The 22,686-nt window shown below is 32.4% G+C and overlaps 1 protein-coding gene across 1 annotated transcript in view; it reads right to left on the bottom strand.

The window, feature by feature from the left end:
* Positions 1–22,686, bottom strand: part of SEMA3E (sema domain, immunoglobulin domain (Ig), short basic domain, secreted, (semaphorin) 3E) — a 222,076-nt gene that overhangs the window by 50,929 nt on the left and 148,461 nt on the right. Inside the window, exon 5 of the mRNA XM_004676887.2 lies at positions 1,157–1,250. Coding sequence (XP_004676944.1) covers positions 1,157–1,250 — 94 coding nt within the window. The remainder of the gene's footprint in view (positions 1–1,156; positions 1,251–22,686) is intronic.

Genomic DNA, 22,686 nt, shown 5'->3' with positions numbered 1-22,686 from the left:
TATATGTATTGTGATCTTCATACAACACACACAGTTAGTTGGACCTGAGTACCATGACTAGGATGGAGGCTCTTAGGGAGTGGGGTGCAAGACCCCTCACAATCAACTGTCTGGAATAGGTTAGGAAACAAACAGGATCTAAAAAACACAAGAGCATCAGTATCAGCTTTAAATCAAGCATAAGATATTTTGATTTATCCTCAGTGGCTAATTTTAAGTTTTAACCATGAATTTAGAGTAGGATGTATCTACATCTTATTTATACTTTCTATTTTTTTGCAAATAGGATGGCTTAATATTAATAGCATATAACCCTACTCTTGCAAATGTTGGAATAGAAACTTAACACATCTGTACCATGCTTATATCACAATCTCTCAACACTGAGAAAGCAGAGTGTTGGCTAAGTGCACCTATGCTACATGTCAGGGATACTCTCTTCCTAACTAAGTGTGGGAACTTATCCGTAAATCTGCATCACAGTGCTAGAACACTTTGATAAGTGTGCCACTTTTCACACCAAATAGTATAAAAGAGAAAAAGTATTTTGCTGTTTCTTAAGTGAGGTTGTCAAGAACCTTATCTAATTAAATTGAATCAAATTGAAACCTAGGTCAGACACAGTTTATCCTATTGCTCCAATATGAACATTAAGTAGTAGTTTGAGAAGTTAATTTCTATAGTTTACACTCAATGTTAGCAGAATTTAGATAACTGAGAAGTTCTTAACTGAGACTTTCTGTTGGATTCTGACACAGAGGAAGACACCAAAAAGAGAATAAAGACTCTCCTAAATCACAGAGTAATTAAAATATAAAGAAATAACATTTGGAAAAGGGGATTAATTTATCTGGCTAAGTTGTATAAAATATTCATAAAACAGAATTTCGTGCAATAAGTGACATAACAAAAATGTCTTACATCAGGTATGAGAAGCTTTTAGAAAGTGACACACAATCGTGGTAACAGCTGCACTTTTTAGAATCAAAATGGCTCAGGTTGACGTGTCTTAAAATTTATATTACTGGTCCCAGAACCAACAAATAGATAGGAGAAGGCAATATATACAATATACACATAGCAATCCCCAAAGAATCCCACTAAAGTGTCAAAATCAATGTGGCTACCAGCGGACATCTCTGACGAGGATAATTACCAATTAACGTGGAGACAAAAGAGGAGCCGGGATCAAAAGGGCACCTGCCCCTTCCCCTCTCAGATCTGTGTGATTCCAGGTGAAACAGGGGTTCCTTGAAAGAAAACCGGAAAACCCATTAGGGATTTGTCAACTTTAGTAAGACTCTAATTGCTCATGCAAAAGCAGGAAATTTTGACTACTTCTAAGTTAGGTACGGTAATAGTGAGTAACATCATGTTATTTAGGAGCAAAATGGGTTTCATAATACATAGGTTTTCTCACTCATCTCAAAAATGTCTGTGATGAAATGAAAGAAATTTTCAGTTTTTAACATTTGATCAGACAGTTTCATTATTCTTACATGCATCGATTAAATTTTCCAAAAGAAATAGAAACTGGCTGAAAAAGGTATTAAAAAGTGATGAATATGGAATTTGGTTTCCTTACCATCAAAGCCATTAGCAATTTTTATTAGTATATAAAATAATAAAATTGTCTATCAATAATTCAGAATATTTATTACTAATCATTTTTATTTTTCATCACATACCCTTTCAATAAACATCTAATAAGCATTAAGAGGGAGACTGTTACATCCATATATATGATGTATTAAATATATATGCCCAAATAAATGTCATATGATGAGCAATTATTTTCTTCGGTTTCACACAAATCAGATATTAAAAGTATTTTCATGAAGACCTAGAAGCAAGTAACTGCATAACTTTTCTCTCAATGATCTCGGATTTCAAAATGCTCTTTAATAGACAGTTTTAAAATTAATTTCAATTAAATAGTTCACACATGATTTGAGTAAGAGAAAATCAGTTTGTAAAAGCAACAATAAAAATCAATATTGAGTTGTGTAGGAAATAAACTATTATGCAACAGAACTTTACTGATACTGGTCTCCATAGTATTCTTGAGTAGCCCTGCACATTTGTGAACCATGAACCTAAAATCCTAAAAAGGCCAGAGTAACCTCTGAGATCTGCAAGCATTTCTCTTGAACTTGATCTTGGCATGCTACCCACCTCATTTACTTCACATTACCAGTTCTAGCCTTGCCTTTCTTTCTCTTCCTGCTATCCTAAAATTGCCATTGTAATCTTCCCCAAAACCTTTTGTGTAAAAACATATTTCACCTGATTCCTATAGTTCTCCAGTCTCCTCCCTAAAACTAAATCATACCCTATAAGACAAACGTGGCCTTCTGATACAGTTAAACTGATAATTTTAACCAAACGAAAGTTCTACCTCTTTAGACACAATGCAATACTAAGAGAGCAAGAATGACAATAAATAATATGAAACATATTTGTGTTCATTTTTCTACAGATTAGACATTTTCAATGATATGAGAAGAAAATAAGTGTTTCTTACAAAAGATTGAATTATTGATCTACTCAGCTAACACACTGAAGGGATTTCATCTAAATTTGCAACACACACTGAAAGCATCAGGAAGTGATCAAGTCTCTGAATATAATACTTGTTTGCCCCTTTAGTCACTGACACTTGAGAAATCAGGTAGAACCTACATATTTTATTGTAATCGTTTAACTTTAAGCTGTCAAGTCAATGCCAGAGTAACTAAGAACATAAAATTATCTTTCACTTACTAAATCAATGCTTTATAACATTGTAAAAAATGATAGAGCATGTTAACTTTAAGAATTCTAAAACTGAGAGAATTTCAGAATTACAAGAATTACTAAGATAGATAAAAGAAATAAAGCTATAATTTTTTTGAAAAAGCACATTTTGTAAGCCTAAATAATAAATTAAATTTGGAGGCTACTTATTGATTTGTGAATTTCAGCTTGTGTCCAAGGTATCCAGGATCTAACACATCAGTGTTTCAATTTAAGGAAAGTTGGCTGAATGCATTCATTATTACGAATTTATAAATTTGTATTCACAAAAAAAGTTTATATGACCTTAACATTTGAGAATAATTAAGGAGAAACCAGAATCATTCTGGGAATTGTTTTGCTTTGTGTGAGGACAATTCTTTGCAAGATATACTTCTATTTGACACTGAGAATGCAGAAATATTGAATATTAAGCACGCATATATTCTCAGTGACCTATGTCTCAGGTACACATTCATATGCACCTGACTGAATTCTTCTTACCTTTGTCCAGAAGACTTCAAATATCTACCTGTCTTTTATCTGGTTAATGATTACTACCTCAAAAAAAAATCATTTAAAATTACTAAGTGCTTAATGACAGATGAGTAGATGAGGATTATGCCGTATATATACGCAATGAAATATTACTCAGCTTTATAAGTACCCAAAGGGCTCTGTTGGAGGAGTACGATACCATGGTGGTGGGTGTGGTGTAGAAATATGTATCTGAAGAGGTGTGACCTTGTACCTTTGAATTATATACTGTGTTGGAAACCAATGTTATCTCAATAAAAAAATAAGAAAAAAATGAAAGAAACATTTCTGTGCTCTTTTATATCACTATGAAAAATACATATTTTGTTATATCTTAATTTTTAAAATCCATGTGTTTTCAAGATATGTGAAACAGTCGCCATGGACACTTTAAATATCTTGCAATTTTGACAATTATACATCATCAAAACTGAAAAAAGTGCATGTGTTGTGCAGTTTCTAATTTTCCATTAAAAAATAGTCATTTCATCCATACAGAACGCCAGGTTAATACACTCCACTGTTAATTATTAAGAAAAAAGAAATTATCAAATCGCGTTGTAGGTTGTACTACTTACGGAGCCTCAGATATGCCCACATCCTAATCCCTGGCACTTTTGAAATATCTTTCTTTGACATTCAAAAGGGCAAGCTTATTATAAAAGCAAAGGACAGGAAAGTAAAAGATGCTTGCACACACCTAGGGTAGGAAGAGGTACCTGAAATATCTTATTTAACATGGGAAAGTGACTTTGCATGTGTGATTAAATTAAGGACCTCCAGATGGCCAGATTACCCTGAATTATACAGGTAGAATCAATATAATCACATGAGTCTTTCAGAGCCATAAAAAAAGAGATGATGAGGACAGCGGAGAACCAACCAGAGTGATGCAACATCAGGAAGGGCACACCTGCCACTCATCACTCACTTTGAAGATGGAGGAATGGGGCCCTGAGCCAAGTACTGTTTGCTGCCAAATGGTTCTTTTTGAAATGTGTATTTCATCTTATTCCTCTGCTTGGAATCATTTACTGACTTCCAACAGACTCCACAGAACAAAGTCAAAAGCCTTTAGGATTTTAAATGAGCAACTTTAAAAATAGGTACACCCTCGATCTCTAATATGGTACCCCCCATAGTTTGTGTACCAGTTCTTCCCAACTATGCAGCATTTTGATTATGTCTTACTTGGGCTTGCCAGTATGTTTAGATAATAATGCCCATATAATAAAGATTTAGCCAAACATTTTCACCCTCAGGAATCCTGTTCTGATCATTTAGCCTACACTATCAGATTCTTTTCCTTTTTTTGTGTGTCCTCCCTAGCACATAAACATCCCCTTCATACCCATTGACTTGTCTGCATGATTAGTTGGAAGAGAGCATAACACTAATTGTTGACCCCCTGTATTAACTGAAATAGCTGGCACATAATAAATGCACAGCTACTTATGTTATTTAAATAAATGTTACCTTTCCAGAAACAAATTGTCTTCTTATCTCTTTTCTGTATGGCTCTTGCCTATTTTCTTATAGATGTCAAACAACTCAAAATATATAGCTGCACGTATGAATCCTGATTTAAAAGTAGATAATATGTACAAGTTCTTACACAATACAATGTTGTACATGTTTACTTTGTTTTTTTTTATATCAACATAAAAACATCATGGTTCTATGTTTTCTAAATTTTGATTGATATCAGCTTTGGGTTAACTGATTACATTGCTAGAACAACTAAAGGAAGAATAGATACAATCTTTGTCCCTGTAGTTATTCAGCAGAAATAATATAATTTTTACATACATTTTTAAAATTCATGATGAACTCTTGTCAGGATCAATGTATTAAAGATTAGGATGAAAAGAACATAATTTAATATCTCATGGCAGTTATTAAAAGTAAAATTAAATGATGAAGAATTATGACGATGATTTATTTTATCCCCAAAGGCCTTATTTATGACAGTGTAACTTGAAATATTGATAATATAGATGTGACATGTAGATACAATAATATGTTAGATAAGACTTCCCTCTTTCCACATGACAGATTTTTTTTTTAATGGAAAAGGTATTCTCTTGATATTGTGCAGGGTAGTCATGAAACTTCAATATTTAATTCATAGTAAACAATGACTTAATTTTTAACAAATAATTGACTTTACAGTTGTTTTTAGTAATTCTGTTGATCTTTGTTTCATTAATTTAGGGCAGAGACTCTTTGTTAAGCTTCCTATGACAGAAATATACACTGACCCAATTCATCTTAATTCCACAGGACACAATATATTTACAACTTTATAAAACTTAGATTTGGAAATTTTTATTTACTTTTTAGATTTGGAAACGTTTAAAAATGTGTAAAAACAAAGAAAATTTACCAGATATCATATAGGACTGATTTTCTGCTGGAAAGCAGGTAGATTCCAATTTTTATTTTTTTGGTTTGCATGGATCAAGTCAACTTCAAGACTAAACAGAAATTCTAGAATAAAATTTCTCACACTATTTTGAGAGTTCATTATGGTCATAAATGTACTGTTTAACTTAGTGCACAATCCAATAAAACACTAAGAAGCAAGTAACATAATTTTCTTCAACAAAGTGGAATTCAACAGCCAAAACCAGAAAACTTGAAGCATGATGACATTGTCAATGACCCCAAAGCAATTGTGTTTAAGGTTCAAGTAATGTGTAATGTTGGTGTTCAACCCTATTGAGAATGTTGGTCACTACTTACACTGGCTTTCCATTATCTATGTTTTAACAGCTGGAATTTCTGCCTGAGTGATGGGGCTTAAATTTACAAGACATTGCTAGTATTAGCAGTCAGGGCTGTATTTTTTTGTTTCATGTGATACAGAGAACTATTTCAATAGGTCCTCCTGTGCTTGAGAGAAAGCAGGACATTTAGTTTACAAATGTGGGCAGATGGCATGTGTTCTTCAGAAAAATGTTTGTAAAGGATAAATGGTAGATCTATCCAGGAGAGTTTTCCCCTTTTGCCCTTGAGAAAAGCCCTTAAAACCCAGCATGCTGTAAGCTATTTTCAATAGATGTGAGACACTGTGTATCAGGTGTTAAAAATGATGCCAAGTAAAAAAAATGAGAACTTCCCACTAATAAAGTAGCCTAGTAAACTAACAGTATTCTTGTTCTCAGTTCAATAGGACATTCTTCAAATGTCAGAAGAAACTAAAACATTACAAATATTATAGGAAATATTAAATAATACCCTACTTATACTAGCTACTCTTAATTGGTTAAAAAGAGAAAAAGTAGTAAACATAAAAGGCACATAGCCCCCACAAAAACTAAGCAAAACAACTTTTGTTAATTTAACAAATAACTGTTTTAAAAAAATATAACTGAAAGTAATATACAGTAAGGAGTATACATTTTATTAATTATCCAATATATTAACTATCCATCAATAAGTAATTACATTTTAATAGTTGAAACATTACACATGTTTCAAATTGTTTCAGTTGCAGAATTAAAATCCTAAAATGGAAATTTTACCTTAAAGTTTAAACACTAACTAATGTACAGTTAAATGTTCCTTTGAAGGCTAACTTTAATTTTTATAAGAAATATAGATCCTTTTGAGTTGAAAATGCCATCTAACAGATAAATGTTAAAAAAAATTATTTACAAAAAATGTGACAAAGGTTTATCATTTTTGTTACAAGAAGAGCACTAGCAAGTCAATCAAATGTTATGAATGGTAATTTACCAACAACAGTATTGGCTATGGCTATTAATATGTTGTTTTCAGTAGCACACACAATCAGCTATTGTATGAAAAGATGGTGAAGTGCAATAATATATGAAACATGTACTGTGCCTGAATGTAGCTACCACCTATTCTAACCCAATTGGTAGCCAGTTACCATACTGTAAGAAACTCAAATCACAAGGTGAGACCATATATTCTGTCATTGTGCACGCCAGTGAAGACTACTTTGGAGTCAGCACTGCATGACTACTTCAACTACATCTGAGTGACTAAGTCTCTAGATGATTTCATACTGTAACCCATTTGATTGCACCCAGCTGAGCCCTAGACATTTTGGGACAGAAGTAAGTCAGCCTTTTTGGAACCCTTAATCAATAGATTCAACCATCAATAAAAAATTGGCTGCTTTACACAATTATATCTGAGTGGTTTGTTACACACAGCAGTAGGGATATGGAACATGGAGTATGCAGAAGGAATATATGAGTATTTGTGTACCCCCAAAATTAATATATTGACTTTTAATCTGTAAATGATTGCATTTTGATGGGGTTCATTAAGAATTAATTAGTTCCCTAATTTTATATTCACATAAGAGATGAATATAAAAGAGACCCAAGAGATACCTTGTGCCATGTGAAGTTATAGAAATAGGACTGACTACTTTTTATAAACAAGAAATGGGCTGTTACCAAATTTGTCTTGTTCTTGTACTTCCTGGCTAAAGAAATCTGAGGATGTAATTTCTTTTGTTTATAAACCAGCCACTCAGACTATGGTATTATGCTATAGGAGCCTGAATGGATTAAGGAAAGATGGTTTAAGTTATTAGTATGGATGTAAGAATCAAGGCAATTAATTATGTATTCTTTTTCGGAATGTAAATCAGCACAGTGATTCTGAAGATTGAGGGATGTTTATCAACGTTAAAGAGAGCAATCTGACCAACAAATTATCCTAACTAGAATTTATTGTATACCAAAGTAAACATTAAGGATGTTCATATGTTTTAGGACAGAAAATAGACATTTAACACAAATATCCATTAATATAGATTATTTTCAATAAAGTAATGATTCAGTCACATGATGAAAAGCTAATCACTTATATTATCTTAATTTGCAAATATCACTCAAGTAAACAGCCTTATATTTGATTAGGTATTGATTCTGGGGTTCAGAAGACTAGTTCATGAAAATCTTGCTATTCATTTTATTGACTTTGAGTGTCTTTTAGCATTGTACATATATTAAATTTAAAAATGCAATAACTATATTAACTTTCCACAAGCTATTTCTAGGATACTGTGGAAATGATTTGGTTAGAAAAGTGGTAAATATGTACCATTTACAATCACACACACAAAAAGGAAAATAATGAATATATTCAAAAACAGAATATTTAAGTACAACTGTGTCCTGATTCTTGTTTGTCTAGTAACATATCTCTGTCTACATCCACAGTAGTAATGAACTCACAGGGTTGTTGTTTTTTTTTTCTTTTTGAGGATTAAATGAGACATTTAGTGTAAAGTGTGCCATGCTGAAAATAAACAATAAGAACCAAATTATAACCACTTGGTGAAAGAAGTATATATTAAAAGTGAAAAATAATATATTGCATAGTGATTTCAAGACTGAATCAGTAATAAAAGGAACCAGAACAAATCAACTACAAGCAAAGAAATTACAACGGTAGTCAAAATTCTCCCCCAAAATCAAATGCTCATAATGAGATAGTTTCACTGCTCAGTTATAACAAGACTTCAAAGATGGATTAATAACTAGTCTTCCCAAATTCTTTCAAAGAATTAAGGAAGAGGGAATGCAGCCAAACATTTGTTGTGAGGACAGTATTACTCTGATACCAAATGAAGACAAGAACATCACAAAAATAGAAAACTAGCACTCACTATCCTTAATGAACTTACAAGTAAAAATCCTCAACAAAATCTTAACAAACCAAATTCAACAATACATTTAAGGGATCATACATCATGACAAAGTGGGACTTCTTCCAGGGATCAAGATGTTCAAAATCTGCAAATAGATCAATATAATTTACCAAAGCAACAAGGAAGAGAAAAAAAATCACATGATTATATCAGTGGACACATATAATACACTTCAAAGAATCCACATCCAATATGATAAAATTCTCAAAGAAAAATGGGGATAAAAGGAACATACCTCAACATAGTAACAGCCATAAAACACAAATCTATAGCTAATATCATACTCAAAGGTGAAAATATTAAAACTTTTCCTCTGGGATAAGGTAAAAGGTAAGAATGTCTGTGTTTACTACTACTATTTAATAAAAAGTGTAAGAACTCCCAGCTATAAGTACTAGGCAAGAGAAGGATATAAAAATAATCCAAATTGGGAAATAAGTGAAACTATCACTATTTACAGAAAACCCTAATGACAAGCTATAAAAAACAACAAACCCATAAGATGGCAAGTTACAAAACCAATGTATAAGAATGTGTTGGATGCATATATAACATTAACTAGAAAAGACTTTTAAAAATCACATTTACATAAAAAATAACTAAATGCTTAATAATAAAATCAGCAAAGACCTGTACAATAAAAACTATAACTTTTTAAAAAGAAGAAATGGAAGACACAAAAATGGAAAGGTTTTCCCTGCTCATGGATTAGAAGAATTAATGTTGTTAAAATTATCCTCTTACCAAAGAAATATACAGATTTAATGCAATCAAAGTTTTGATGGATTTCGTTAGAAGAAATGAAAGAAACATTACTGAAGTTTACATGGAACCATGAAAGATCCCAAGTAGTTAAAAGCCATCCTGACAAAAAATGATAGAGGTTTAATTTATCCAAAAACCAAGCTACACTAAAAAGCTATATGAACAAAAACAGTATGGTATTAGAGTTAAAACAGACACAAAGATCGATGGAATAGAACTGATAGCAAGTCCAGAAATAACCTAAATTTACATGGACACTTAATCAAGACCAAAATCCCAAAGAGAAAGGAAAATTTCTTCAACAAATGGTGTTGGATAAACTGGACAAAATCATGTAAAATAATGAAAACAAACCACTACATTTTATCACACATTAAAAATTCAAAATTGATTAAAGAATTGGATAGAAACCCTAAAAACATAAAACACATAGGAGAAAACAGACAAAATAGAGACACTGGCTCCCGAAATGTCTTTGGGGACACAACTCAAGTAGCAAGGAAAACAAAAGATACACACATGGGACTATATCACACTAAAAAACTTCTGCACAGTGGAAGAAATTATTAGTCAAACAAAAATACCCTAATGAATAGTAGAGAATTTCTGTACATCATACATCTGACAAGGCACTAATATCCAGGATCTACAAAGAGCTGATTTCTGATGATCTCTCAATCAAAGTTTCTAAAACAAAGCCAAAAGCCTAGTTTTAAACATGCTTTCCAAAGAGTTTAGAAACCCTGCTTAAATTCATAATTACAGAAGACTCAGTACTCTAAATCACCACAAAAATATTTACTTAATAAAAATGTATCTCTAATTATTCAAACGTACTTTCTTTTCTACAGAATAAATCAGAATTTTGAAAATTGAAAATTGAAGATATAGGTTTAGATTTTTAGAAGTTCTCAAATGAAGTTAGTTGTGAAGTGAGGAGCCAAGACAAAAATAATCATTCCAAAATGTAGAAAAAGTGACAAAATGCAAATGGATACAACTTGAAGTATGTGAGATTTTATTTAAGACTATCTCTGAAGACTATAAATCTATAGGACTAGAAGGTAGATATGAAAATTGTAAATAAGTTTTATTAATCTAATCTACTTTGATCTAGTCTAACTCATATACTTAGCAATTTGGTGTTAAGTTTATAATTTAGTAGAATATTTTATGAATTTCAAAAGAAATATCTTATTTAATATTTTTCTTTAAATTCTTAATAATTCACAAATAAACTCAAGAGAAAAAAATACACTAAATATTTTACATATGAACATTTATATCCATATATTTAAAAATTGTAAAATTCTAATAGCACATTGAGAAACTTCACTTAAGTGAATATTAAAATAATTGAGAATTAACAATTCCCCAATGACAGGCATATAACCATCACTTAAAAACCTACAAATTGGGGACACCGCTAATGGCATAGAGGGTTAAAACACAGCACTAAGAAGCTAAAGCCACTTCAGCATAAGTTCAGTCCCTGCCTGGGAGGTGATCTACATGGCATGGCAGACCTCTCTTGACCCACCCACTACTCCCCTCAGCAGTGTACTTCATTGATCTGCCTGTTCTGCTCTCCACTCTGTTTCTGATGAATCCTCTCACTGTCTGCGCCTATGGCCTGTACCCCAGTTCTGTATGCATAAATAAATAAATCTTAAAAAAAAAACCTGCCAATTGAAAATAAACTAGTTATATTGATCAAAAATTCTTTTACAAAGAGAACATCGTAAAAGTCTAGATACATATTTATATAGAATTAAGCTATTTTTGTTTTGATAAGCTATCCTACACATCCTAATTAAATGAGTTTTAAAAAACATACAAAAATATCAAGTTTAAATGTGTTGATATGTACTATTCAATCTTGAAACAAACTTTGTAGATTAAGTTATGATTCATGCAATAGTTTCCCAATTTATGAATACATTAACACAGAACTGAGTCATGTCATATCTGGCTTTATTTTTTAATAATAATAATTCTAAGTTTTTGCCACCAAATGAAATGCTACATTCTACATAGTTTAAACTAAATGTACATCATAAATTCAACTTAGTCTTGTTCTTCTTATTCTAATTGCAGTATTGTCCCACATTTTGATAAATTTGAGTAGTCTGAAGAGAGATCATATACAATTATTACAAAGATAATTCTAATAGTAAACACTTTTCAAAACAAGCAACTTTTTGGTTTCATGTTGTGTCTATTAAATAAGATAAAATTAGGTCTTAATGAGTTATAGTATCTTTCTCATATATTCCTTTTTTATCTGTCAATCAGGTAATGATGAGTTTACACAATAATATCTCAAATTATCTATGAGTACATATTATACAGAAGAACCTTAAATTAACAGCCATAAATTATGCCCTCTTTACCAGAAATACAAATGTATTTTTTTCTAGATCAAGTTTATTCTCATGTATATTTTAATCTGAACCTCAATTTTTTAAATTATTAAATCATTTGTTCCTCTATAAAGTCACATATTATCATTCTATAGCTATTATAAATTTTCAACTTTAAACTAGTCAACAAGTTTGTCATAGACTTTCTTTGTGCATAGTACACTGATGTTAAATTAACCAATATATATTAACATAGTGACACAATTCAATTTTACATGTGTCAATCACTAGTATATCAAATGACACATTTATTAACCTGAAACTTATAAATGGTCTAGTTCTACGTAATACATATTGTTGTTCCAAAGTTAAGCATTATGTTTTACATTATTTTCTCTAATGTGTGCACACACACTCATATATATGTAACATCCATATATTATCTATAAAATACAATTCAATAAAAATGATGAATTATGATAAGAAATTATAAGCATCATCTAAAATTATCCATTTTTTCATAAACTGGTGAAAAAGAGAAAGAGGAAAAAGGAGAATGAGAAAGGAAATAGAAATAGCAATTAGAATAAAAATCCGAATCAAGATGTTTTGCAAAAGACAGAAAATTCAAGAACATGGACTGTATGTTATGACCACAGAAGAAAACAAATCTTTTACAAACCCAAGAGCTGAAAGCCACACATTTAATATCAAGCCCAGTGGTGCACAGTGCTGATTTCACTGTTTTTGTTGTTCTACAGTTCACTTAAAACCTTGTTCTACTTTATAAGAAGTCAATATTGTGTATGGATGCACACTGATATGGACAGTATTTCAAAAAGTAATGACTAAATGATGGTTATTTAATAAATGATGTTTGGACAACTGGGTTGCCATCTGGGAAAAAAAATAAAATCTGATTACTACCTCATGTTCGAAAGACCTGTAGTCCAAATTCCAGATTGATCAATAATTTAAACATAAGAAATAGAATTATACTAGGAATTAAAAAAAGACAAAGTTTTTATATATAGCTTTGGGTGTTGAAAAAGTCTCATTAAAATGAGACAGAAAAAAGAAAGATCGATAAATAGCACATTGTAAAAATTTGAAGAAAAAATGTCACAAATATTTTTCACTCAAATAAAAAACAAAGCTTACTTTTTGTCTTGATTATATAATAAACTCACACAAACCAAAACAAGATTACAAAATAAATGGGCTCAAGTCATAAATATATAAAGTGGGTTGCGGGATATCATTTTATTCTAAGAAACTCAAAAGTATTAGGGCTAAATTGAAATGACTTAGAGGTTAGTGTGAAGAAGTTACCTATGGGAAAAATGATGAAATGATCTCTTCATTAATAAGGTTAATAACTGTAGCAGAATTAAATTAGCCAAAAAAAATTCAAAAAATAAAAAGCCTGAGAATATAAACAACTGAATACTGGAAAATTTTCTGTAAGACAACATTAGAAATATTTTCATTAAATTATCTAGTCCCGAGATAGACAAAAGACATTTTGTAATTTTAATTATTTGGAAGATGAGTAGAGCCAGTCTTCTTATGATTATAGCATCCCTTATGATTTGATTCATTTACCTTACATCATCTGTATTTGACTTATGAAAAAGTCCAATTTAATTTGAAAATCCATCTTCTAAGTCTATAGTAAATCCGTGCTTGTGCTACCTGGTTAATCTGGTTTTAAATTTACAATTCATACTGAGATTTAAACTGCATTCTCCATTACAAATAACAAAAGTAACTTGCTTGAAATCTCTTCACATAAAACAAAAAGGCAGAAATATCCAACATGGGTCTCACTGTAAAAAGACTGAAGAAAATAAAGTTTTGCAGTAGTTGGTTGGCATTATGGTCTATACTTTATGGTTTAGCTGCTTAATAAAATACCAAGAACTTTAATATTCCATAGTCTGTATTTAATAAATGAATGCCTATTTTAGAACAGTTATGGACTGGCTATCCCTAATTGACTTTTTTTTTTAAGAAAAAATATTGGTAGTAACTATTGTTTCAGTGAAAAAAGGTGATTGATTTCTGATACTGTCAATACTGATATAATATTTGGTATATGTAAAAACATTTGGAGTAAATTTTATCTGTTTCTCAGATAAGTTACATGCATACATGATAATGTATATGTAAGCAATAATCCATATATTTGATAAAAATTAAACATTTATATATTTTAATGAAATATTAAATAGCAGTGTTAATAATGAAATATTTACTATTAATTACTGTTAAATGTTAAAATAAAAAATAGAGTGTCAGGCTTAATCATGAATAAAAAATATATACTTTAAAAAATAATGAAGGATGGAGGTAGTTAGATATTTGCACGAGACAAAACAAGAACCATCTTGACTCAAGTTAGTTTTAATAACTGGATTTCTCTTCTGCACTGCTTTTGCTGTCCATCTCTCTGGGTTTGACTACTACCACTGTTATTCTGACCACACACAATGAAGCAAGAATCAAAATTCTTTTTTTGAAGACAAAGATGCTTTTATAAAACTATGAATATCGACTTTTCATGGGAAGGAAGTCATTGCCCCTTTTTAGTATGCAGTCAGCTTTCAGAGCAATTCCTCATTTCTGAATCCTTGTTCCTTTTTACTTGAACACATTTGAAAACTCCTCAGTCCTATGAGTGTTCCTACTGCTGACTGAGTCATACATGGTCACAAAGGATCACAGTCCTGTGTGGAAAAGAAAAAAAGGAATTGCTGGTAAAAGGAAAAATAAATCCACCATCTGCACAGTAAGAACTGGACAGCTGCAAGGGAAAGGACTCTTTCTGTAACAGCTGATATGTCATTCAGCCCTGGTTGGAACCATACAGCTCTTGGAGTTAGCAGGATCAACAAAAGAAATTTTGATAAATGGGGTTAATGGGCAGTCTTTCATGACTATCAGAGGAATATAATCTAAGCACTTCCTATTTTTTTCTCAGAAAAAGAGGAAGTAAATAAATTCAATTGTAATATTATTGAGCTAGAGATGCATATGATTCCAAAATTAGTTTCAAAGATGATGATAATAAAACCTTTCTAAATGTTTGATTGCTAGGCCCTATTTCAATCTGTTGTAAACTTGGAATAAGAAACCCTCCTCCATGATCTTGTCTTGAGTCTGAGTGTATGTTCCACCTTTCTTCTTGTATCTCATAGATTTTTTTCAAACCATAAAAATTAGCCTTTATACAGAATAAAAGGGATGTGGGCATACCCTTAGCATTTGCTCTTTCAGTATGATTATTCTGGGATTATCATGCTAATGGGTCTAGAATAAAACAGGGTAGGGTAGGATAGGAAAGGCAAGCACAGAAGAGAAATATGATAAAATCAGGAAACATCTAACAGTCTATTTCACTAGAACCCTCAAGCCACAGTGAGAACAGCAGAAGCATAGCACCTACCTTCGACTCTGTAAGACATCTTTTTCTAGTTCAACATGCAATTCACCATAGTGCTAACACATCCCTGGACTAAGTGCAGCAGGACAATAACAATTCACAGAACACTTAACAAGACACTAGCCTAATAATATAAACCATAATTAGCATTTTATAATTGGAATCATTTATTTTTATTTAAATCTTTCTTTCTAATTGAGGCAGTAATTGGGTACTGCTATCAGGTACTGCCATCACTCTGCACCACCACCAAGTCACCTATAGTCCACTGCGATAAATGGTCCATCACGCTTGCCTTCACTCTGTTCTTATCCACCACCCTCTTTCCTCTCCTTGCTATTTAAGTTCTATAATCAGCTTTCAAAGGTTACTTTTTAAGCTGTCTTTATCTAAACCTTAATTTAGTTAAGTAATTTTATTCCACATTTTAGAGACCTCCATATTTAACATTTTAACCTCAGGAGAAGAAGGAAGGTGGACAAGAACTTCTTTATTTACTCCAAAAACAAAATAGAAAAGATTGAGGGAGAGAGTTTAAGAAAAGGAACATCTATGCTCTCCAATGGCATGGAAGATGTAGTTAGCTTAGGAAGAGTTGAAGAAGAAAGTGAAGTAAGTTAAAAAAAAAAAAAAAAAGCCCAGTAGCCTAATGAAAGTGCCCTGCCAAAAGATATTTTTTCCAACACCAGGATAATAAAGAGGTGATATTTTGTTTGAGTCACATGTTGTTTCTTGTAGGAAAATGGTAGCAATAAATAGGACAGTCTTATCAAACTAAAAAGCTTCTTCACAGCAAAAGAAAATATCATTAGAATAAAAAGATACCATACCAAAAAGGAGAAAATACTTGCTTGTCATCCATCTCTGAAGAAACTAATAACATCTACAAAGAAATCATATAATTCAACAAAAGGAAACAAACCAATTTAAAAATGTGCAGAAGCGCATATGAAAAATGCTAATTATCACTGAACATCAAAAAAAATGTGAATCAAAACCACATGATATACCAGCTCACACCTGTGAGGTGTTTCTGGCCAAAAATATTTGCAACAATAAGTTTTGGCAAGGATGTGGAGCCAAAGAAATACTCCTACAATGCTGGCATGAATGTCAACTGGTCCAGGCCCTAGGAAAATAATATGGAGATGTCTCAAAATACTAAAAATAAATCAACCATCTGATCTAGCAACCCAACTTTTAGGTGTTTACCACAAAACACAAATACAAAACAATGATTTGAAGCAATAGGTGTTTTTTCATATTTTGTGAATCATATATGGTGTTGTATACAAATTTCATCTTAATACAGTGGCAAAAACACATAATACAAAGGACCTATAGGAAATACAATTTAGTAATATTCATGTATTACAAGATGGTCCATGTGGCCAATGTATGATAATGCAGGGGTTAAGCACAGCACTATGAAGCAATCTGTAGCCAATGCAGCCTGAGTTCGATCCCTCAGTCAGGGAGCTAATCCACATGGTACAGCAGACCTCTCCTGTCTTGCCTGTTGCTACCCACAGCAGTGTATTAAGTACATTTGCCTGTTCTGTTCTTCACTGTTTCTGGTAATCCTTTCACTCCCACATACCTATGGCCTGCACCCCAGTTCTTGTATGCATAAACAAATAAATAAATCTTTTTTAAAAAGTTTTAGATTTTGGCCCTCCCTGGTGGCGCAGCGGGTTAAAGCACAGCACTGAGAAACTAAAGCCACTTCCGCATGAGTTCGATTCCCGCCTGCCCTGGAGGAGACCACATGGCGAGGCAGACCTCTCCTGACCCGCCCACTGCTCCCCTCAGCAGTGTACTTCGTCCATCTGCCTGTTCTGCTCCCCACTCTGTCTGTGGTGAAGCCTCTCGCCACCCCTGCACTTCTGGCCTGTACCCCTCAGTTCTGTAGGCATAAATAAATAAATCTTTAAAAAAAAAAAAAAGTCTAAAAAAAAAAAAAGTTTTAGATTTCAACCAATTAACATAAGTATCCATCAAAGGGTATTAATCAGTAAAGAGTTATAAGTTTCTCCTCAGCACTGAATATTATTTCATTGTTGGAATGCACCAGTGTATTTATCTATTCGACTACTGAAGGACATGTTGGTGGCTTCCAAAGGTGTAATTATGAATAGGTTAAGAGTTTAAAAAATATTATTAAAAAAGAGAAAACCAGGTGAGCTACACTTAAAAATTCAAAGAGAGAGTTTCTGTTAAGTATCCTTACTGCAATAATAAAATAAATAAATACTAGAAAACCTGCAGTCCTATTAAACTTTACCACTTCTGTTTCTACCTTTCCTGCCCAGTTGTCTCATCTATACAAATGTTCAAAACAAAGTTTCCAAGAAACGATAGCTCCAATATTTAAGAATTTAAAAGCTAGCATAATGAATGAGAAAATTGAGAGTTTACTTGCTTTAAAATATTTTAATTTTCCTTTGGAAAGTAAAATATGATAAAATTCAATTTGCCAGACTGGAACAAGCAAGTCATTTAAACTAAGCCAATATTTTAATTAGACCACCAAATTTAACTCCAAGTACATCTGTTCTATATCATGTCTATGAATTAGCAGTATAGTAAGTGGCTGAAAGTTTAACTGAGCCACCTCAACTAAGCTAATAAAGTTCAAGTTATTTGCAAGAAACCAACATATTTCTTACTCACCTAACATTACTCAAATATCTTGTGAAAATAGTCCTCAAAATAAGAAAATTCCACCAGGTCAGCGATTTCTCTTTAGAGTCATTAAGTTTCAATGATATCAATGTATATTTAGAACTAGAAATTTTTATTAACATTTTCAGGTATGTTGTTTTCAAAATTTCTCCAGACACTTTCAACAGGATGTTTAAAAGAACAGCATATCCGGCCTAAAGCAGGCCAACATAGCAGCTACAAAACATCCACTACTATTCAATAGCCAAACATTTAAGTAAAAGAAATCACCTGATTGCCATCACTTTATAAATGTAGAGAGTGATAAACTATGATAACACTGTTGCAATAGTTATAAAAGTCCACAAGCGGTCTCCTTTATATAAAGGACTTATATTTGGACACTGTTCATTACGTTGTTAATGTTCTTTATATAAAAGAATTATGTCATAATTTTATGTCAAATTTTATGTCTCACAAATGGCAAAGTTAAAAAAATAGTTAACTTTTATTGAGTACTTACTTTACTGTTAGGTTCAGCTTTTTAATGAACATAATTATTTTATATTTCAAATATTTTATACTTACCTATACATATTAACTCCCATTACTGACTTTATGAAAACATTATTATTAAATTTCCTGTAAGATATCTGATTAAATTACAGTGAAAAAAATTACAACTTGAGTATTCCAGAGTTGATGCCCTTAAACTCTATGCTCTTCCTGCCTAATGAGGAAGCATCATTATACTTGAATATAAGTTATTGCCAAGAAAATTCATACTCCAATCAGAAAGTGTTGCTGTCCTTCTCCCTCTTTTCCACTACCTCTTTATGTATCATGTAAACCTTCCATCATTTCTTGTCAGTTTTTTGACTCTGGATTTAAATTTCTATTAGTTTCAAAAAGTGAAAAGGAAAAGGCCATAATAAGAATTATAATTCACTAAATAGTTTCCTGTATAACACTAAACTAGATGTTTTACATTTGCTTCCTAACAACATCCCCCACAAAACCACTGGGCAACTGTCAAGTAACTATTAAATGTTCAACTGAAGAAGTCAACTCAAGAATGACTCAAACATCTTAAACCTCAATAAATACATGAAAAATGCTTAACTTTAACTAGTTATCAGAAAAACACAAATTAAAACTGTGATAGCACTACAAATCCAACAAATAGCTCAAAATAGCATAAAACTCCTTCTATTGTCTGTGGAGAGTAGAGAAACTGCAGAACTTGCTGATGAGTATGAAATGGCTACAACGTGAAACAGTTTAGTAGTATGTACAAAGCTGATACATGCATGCACTGTGGCCTAATAACTCCATTCTAGAACACCAAACAGAAGCATGTGTTTACTTAAAGAAATGCACAAGAATCATTTCTATCACAATAACAGTACGAGTGTTGCAAACAAAGAAGTGATCAGTAAAATGAAGAATGGATAAAAACATTAAGGTATATCTACACAAAGACACTGCACAATTAGAATACATGAAATACAACTATAGAAAACAGATCAATCTTCACCCTATTATTAAAGTTCATTATTAAACACAAAAAGACATACTGTATGATCCACTGATATAAAATTCTAAAAAAACTAGTCTCTGGTGATAGAAGCCAGAGAAGTTATTTATTTAGATCAATATAGTAACTGGAAAATAACACAGCAGATATTGTGAGATATTGGCAATATTTTACTTCTTGATCTGGATGCTGGTTACATAGATATGTTCAATCTGGGAAAATTAAACATGGGTAATTTTTTTATCTGTATGGTTTTATATGTTAACAGCAAAAATGCACTTATGTCTCATTTCTCTATTTTATGCTACTTATGTTCCAAAAACCAGAAAAGACAAAACAAATATGTATTATTGTGCTATCATCAGATCTTTTCAAGAATTTATGTAACTTAAAGGAAGAAATTTATCTGTGAGAAGGCACTTATAAATTCTATCTTTCAAATACTTTCACTAATTTTTAAATTTAGCCTTTAAGAATCTTAGAGTCTTACTTCAAAGCATGGATGTAACAATCCCATCATTCATTAGTTCACTCACTAGCTCATTCTGTGATTGTTGACTAGTATAGGAGACTCAGCATTTAGGGGCTTTGAGGAAGTTCATAATCCTTCAAGTGCTTAAGTAACAAACACAACTGCCTATCAGAACCAGGGGGAGATAGCAAACTGGCCAAGAGTCTGGCCAGTTGTGAGCAGGGAGGGCTGTGGAATATTGTTAAGCTCATCTTGCTTTGTGAAAAGAGAAGCAGCAACTACTTAGCACTGACTGATTCTTTTCATGTTGGTCCAATGGAAATCACAATTTACTATGTGAACCAACTGGTTTTCCAATGTAGGCTCTTTAGAAGAAAACAAACAAGAAACCCTGTTTGTGACAAACAAAGTACATCTGTGAGCTGAATCAGGCATATGCCTGCCAGTTTTTAATGTCTGACAAACTAAAAGACATGAACGCTTACTGTGCTGTAGCCATGAGCTGTTCACTGGCCCATGGACATCCTGTACCAGCCCCACACTCATTCTTTGCTTCTCTGTGGACTCAGGATTAATGGCTTAAAAATGAAATGCTTGATTATATACACTGTAACTCATTTTTACAATGAAATATTATGCAGCCACTTAAATGAAAGCAATGGGGTTTTTATAGCTTACCACATACACTATAGACATACATGTCCATGAAATAATTTTGAGTAAAAAAACTATAAAATCAAAACTTCACATAGATTATTTCCATTTTTGTTATTATACATACATACACATACATCTGGAAAAATAAACATCATTTACACAAGTATCACAGGAGAGGGAGGTTAACAGCTGGCCCTAGAGTCCTTTGACTGTTTGCCTTATTAACATTTTCCATGCATTCATATATATTCAAGAGGGAAAAAAGCCCGCATAGGAGAGCTTAGTGTTCCCTATGGATTTGGCCCACTACGTTTTTAATTAGTTTCAGATCTGGTCAACATAAGCCTCTCCTGGTGCCTCCCCAGAGGCCAACAGGAAAGCTGCTCGCAACTGGCATCGTCTCTTCTCTGTATCTTCATGTGACGCTGGAGGGGAAGGCTTCTTACTAACTTTCTTGCATAGAGAGGTCACAAAGAGAAAGCCTTTAAATGCACTGTCAAGCAGCTTGTCTTTCCAAGAGCTTTTATATATTCAATCTCAGACAAAATCTAACACAAAGAATCTTCTTTCCCTTCCCACCAGAAAATCAGGTAACCTGTTTTTACTATTAAGACTGACAGAACAGAAGGCTTAAAGGAATAATCCCTCTTTCTAGGACATTTTTAAGTAACCTTAGGGATGTCAAAAACCATAAAAGAAACAGATGACAAGCTTCTGGAGGAAGTGCGATGCTCATGTTTAACATCCCAGGGATTATAATAACATTGTCTTTACTATCACTTGCACTGAAGCACAGCTTCAGAGTTACAGGAAGGAAAATGGAAAAAGATATAGACAATGTACCTGATGGATAAGAAGTATAACTGATTTTAAAATATTGATTAGTGTTCTAAGTCTCATACACACACACACACACACACACCTATAGTATATCTATCGTTCTACATATCTATCTATATATACATATATATAGAAACCTATAGATATCTATATATACATATATAGATAGCTATAGATATCTATAGACATATATATCTATGTGTGTATGTATCTACATATACATATGTGTATATATACATACACACGTATATGTATAGATATATCTATACATATATATAGATACATGTAGACACAATTTGTTTTACATCCTGGCTAGTGTTTTGGAAGTGTAGAATCACTCCGGTCAGGTATTCACTATAGTGCACCCACCACCAAAGCACCCACAGTCCCCTTCTACAATCCAGGTGCTCTTCTTCCTATACTAGCTGCTGCTTCCTGCATGCTGTGCTCTTAAATCCTACACAGTTGAAGGTCCCCTCTTCATTCTGCTAGATGACTCATCAGAGCTTCACATATTCTATGGAGTTTCAGTCTTCTAAAATTAATTCCTAAATAATGATTTTTAATATTGATATAGTGCAATGGGTTGAAATAGACTTCTTTGCCTACTCAAAAAAAAAAACATTTTTTTAGAGAGCTACTGCAAACTTCATTTGAAAATTGCTATGCTAACTTGTAATTTTCTCTTTCGTATTTTCAATTTTGTTCCAGTGAAATATTTCCATTGCCCTGCTTTAAAAAATGATTTATTGTCAGGTGCTCCCTGGTGACGCACCGAGTTAAGCAGCACTATGAAGCTAGCCATAGCCACTTCCATGAGTTCAATCCCTAGCAAGGGAGGTGACCCACATGGCTTGGCAGACCTCTCCTGACCCACCTGCTGCTCCCCTCAGCAGTGTACTTTGTCAATCTGCCTGTTCTGCTCCCCACTCT

This window comes from Condylura cristata, unplaced genomic scaffold (assembly GCF_000260355.1).
Source record: "Condylura cristata isolate star-nosed mole 26May11 unplaced genomic scaffold, ConCri1.0 scaffold00005, whole genome shotgun sequence".
Lineage (NCBI taxonomy): Eukaryota > Metazoa > Chordata > Mammalia > Eulipotyphla > Talpidae > Condylura > Condylura cristata.
Note: the sequence above shows the minus strand (reverse complement) of the source record. Positions and strands in the feature narration are given on the sequence as shown.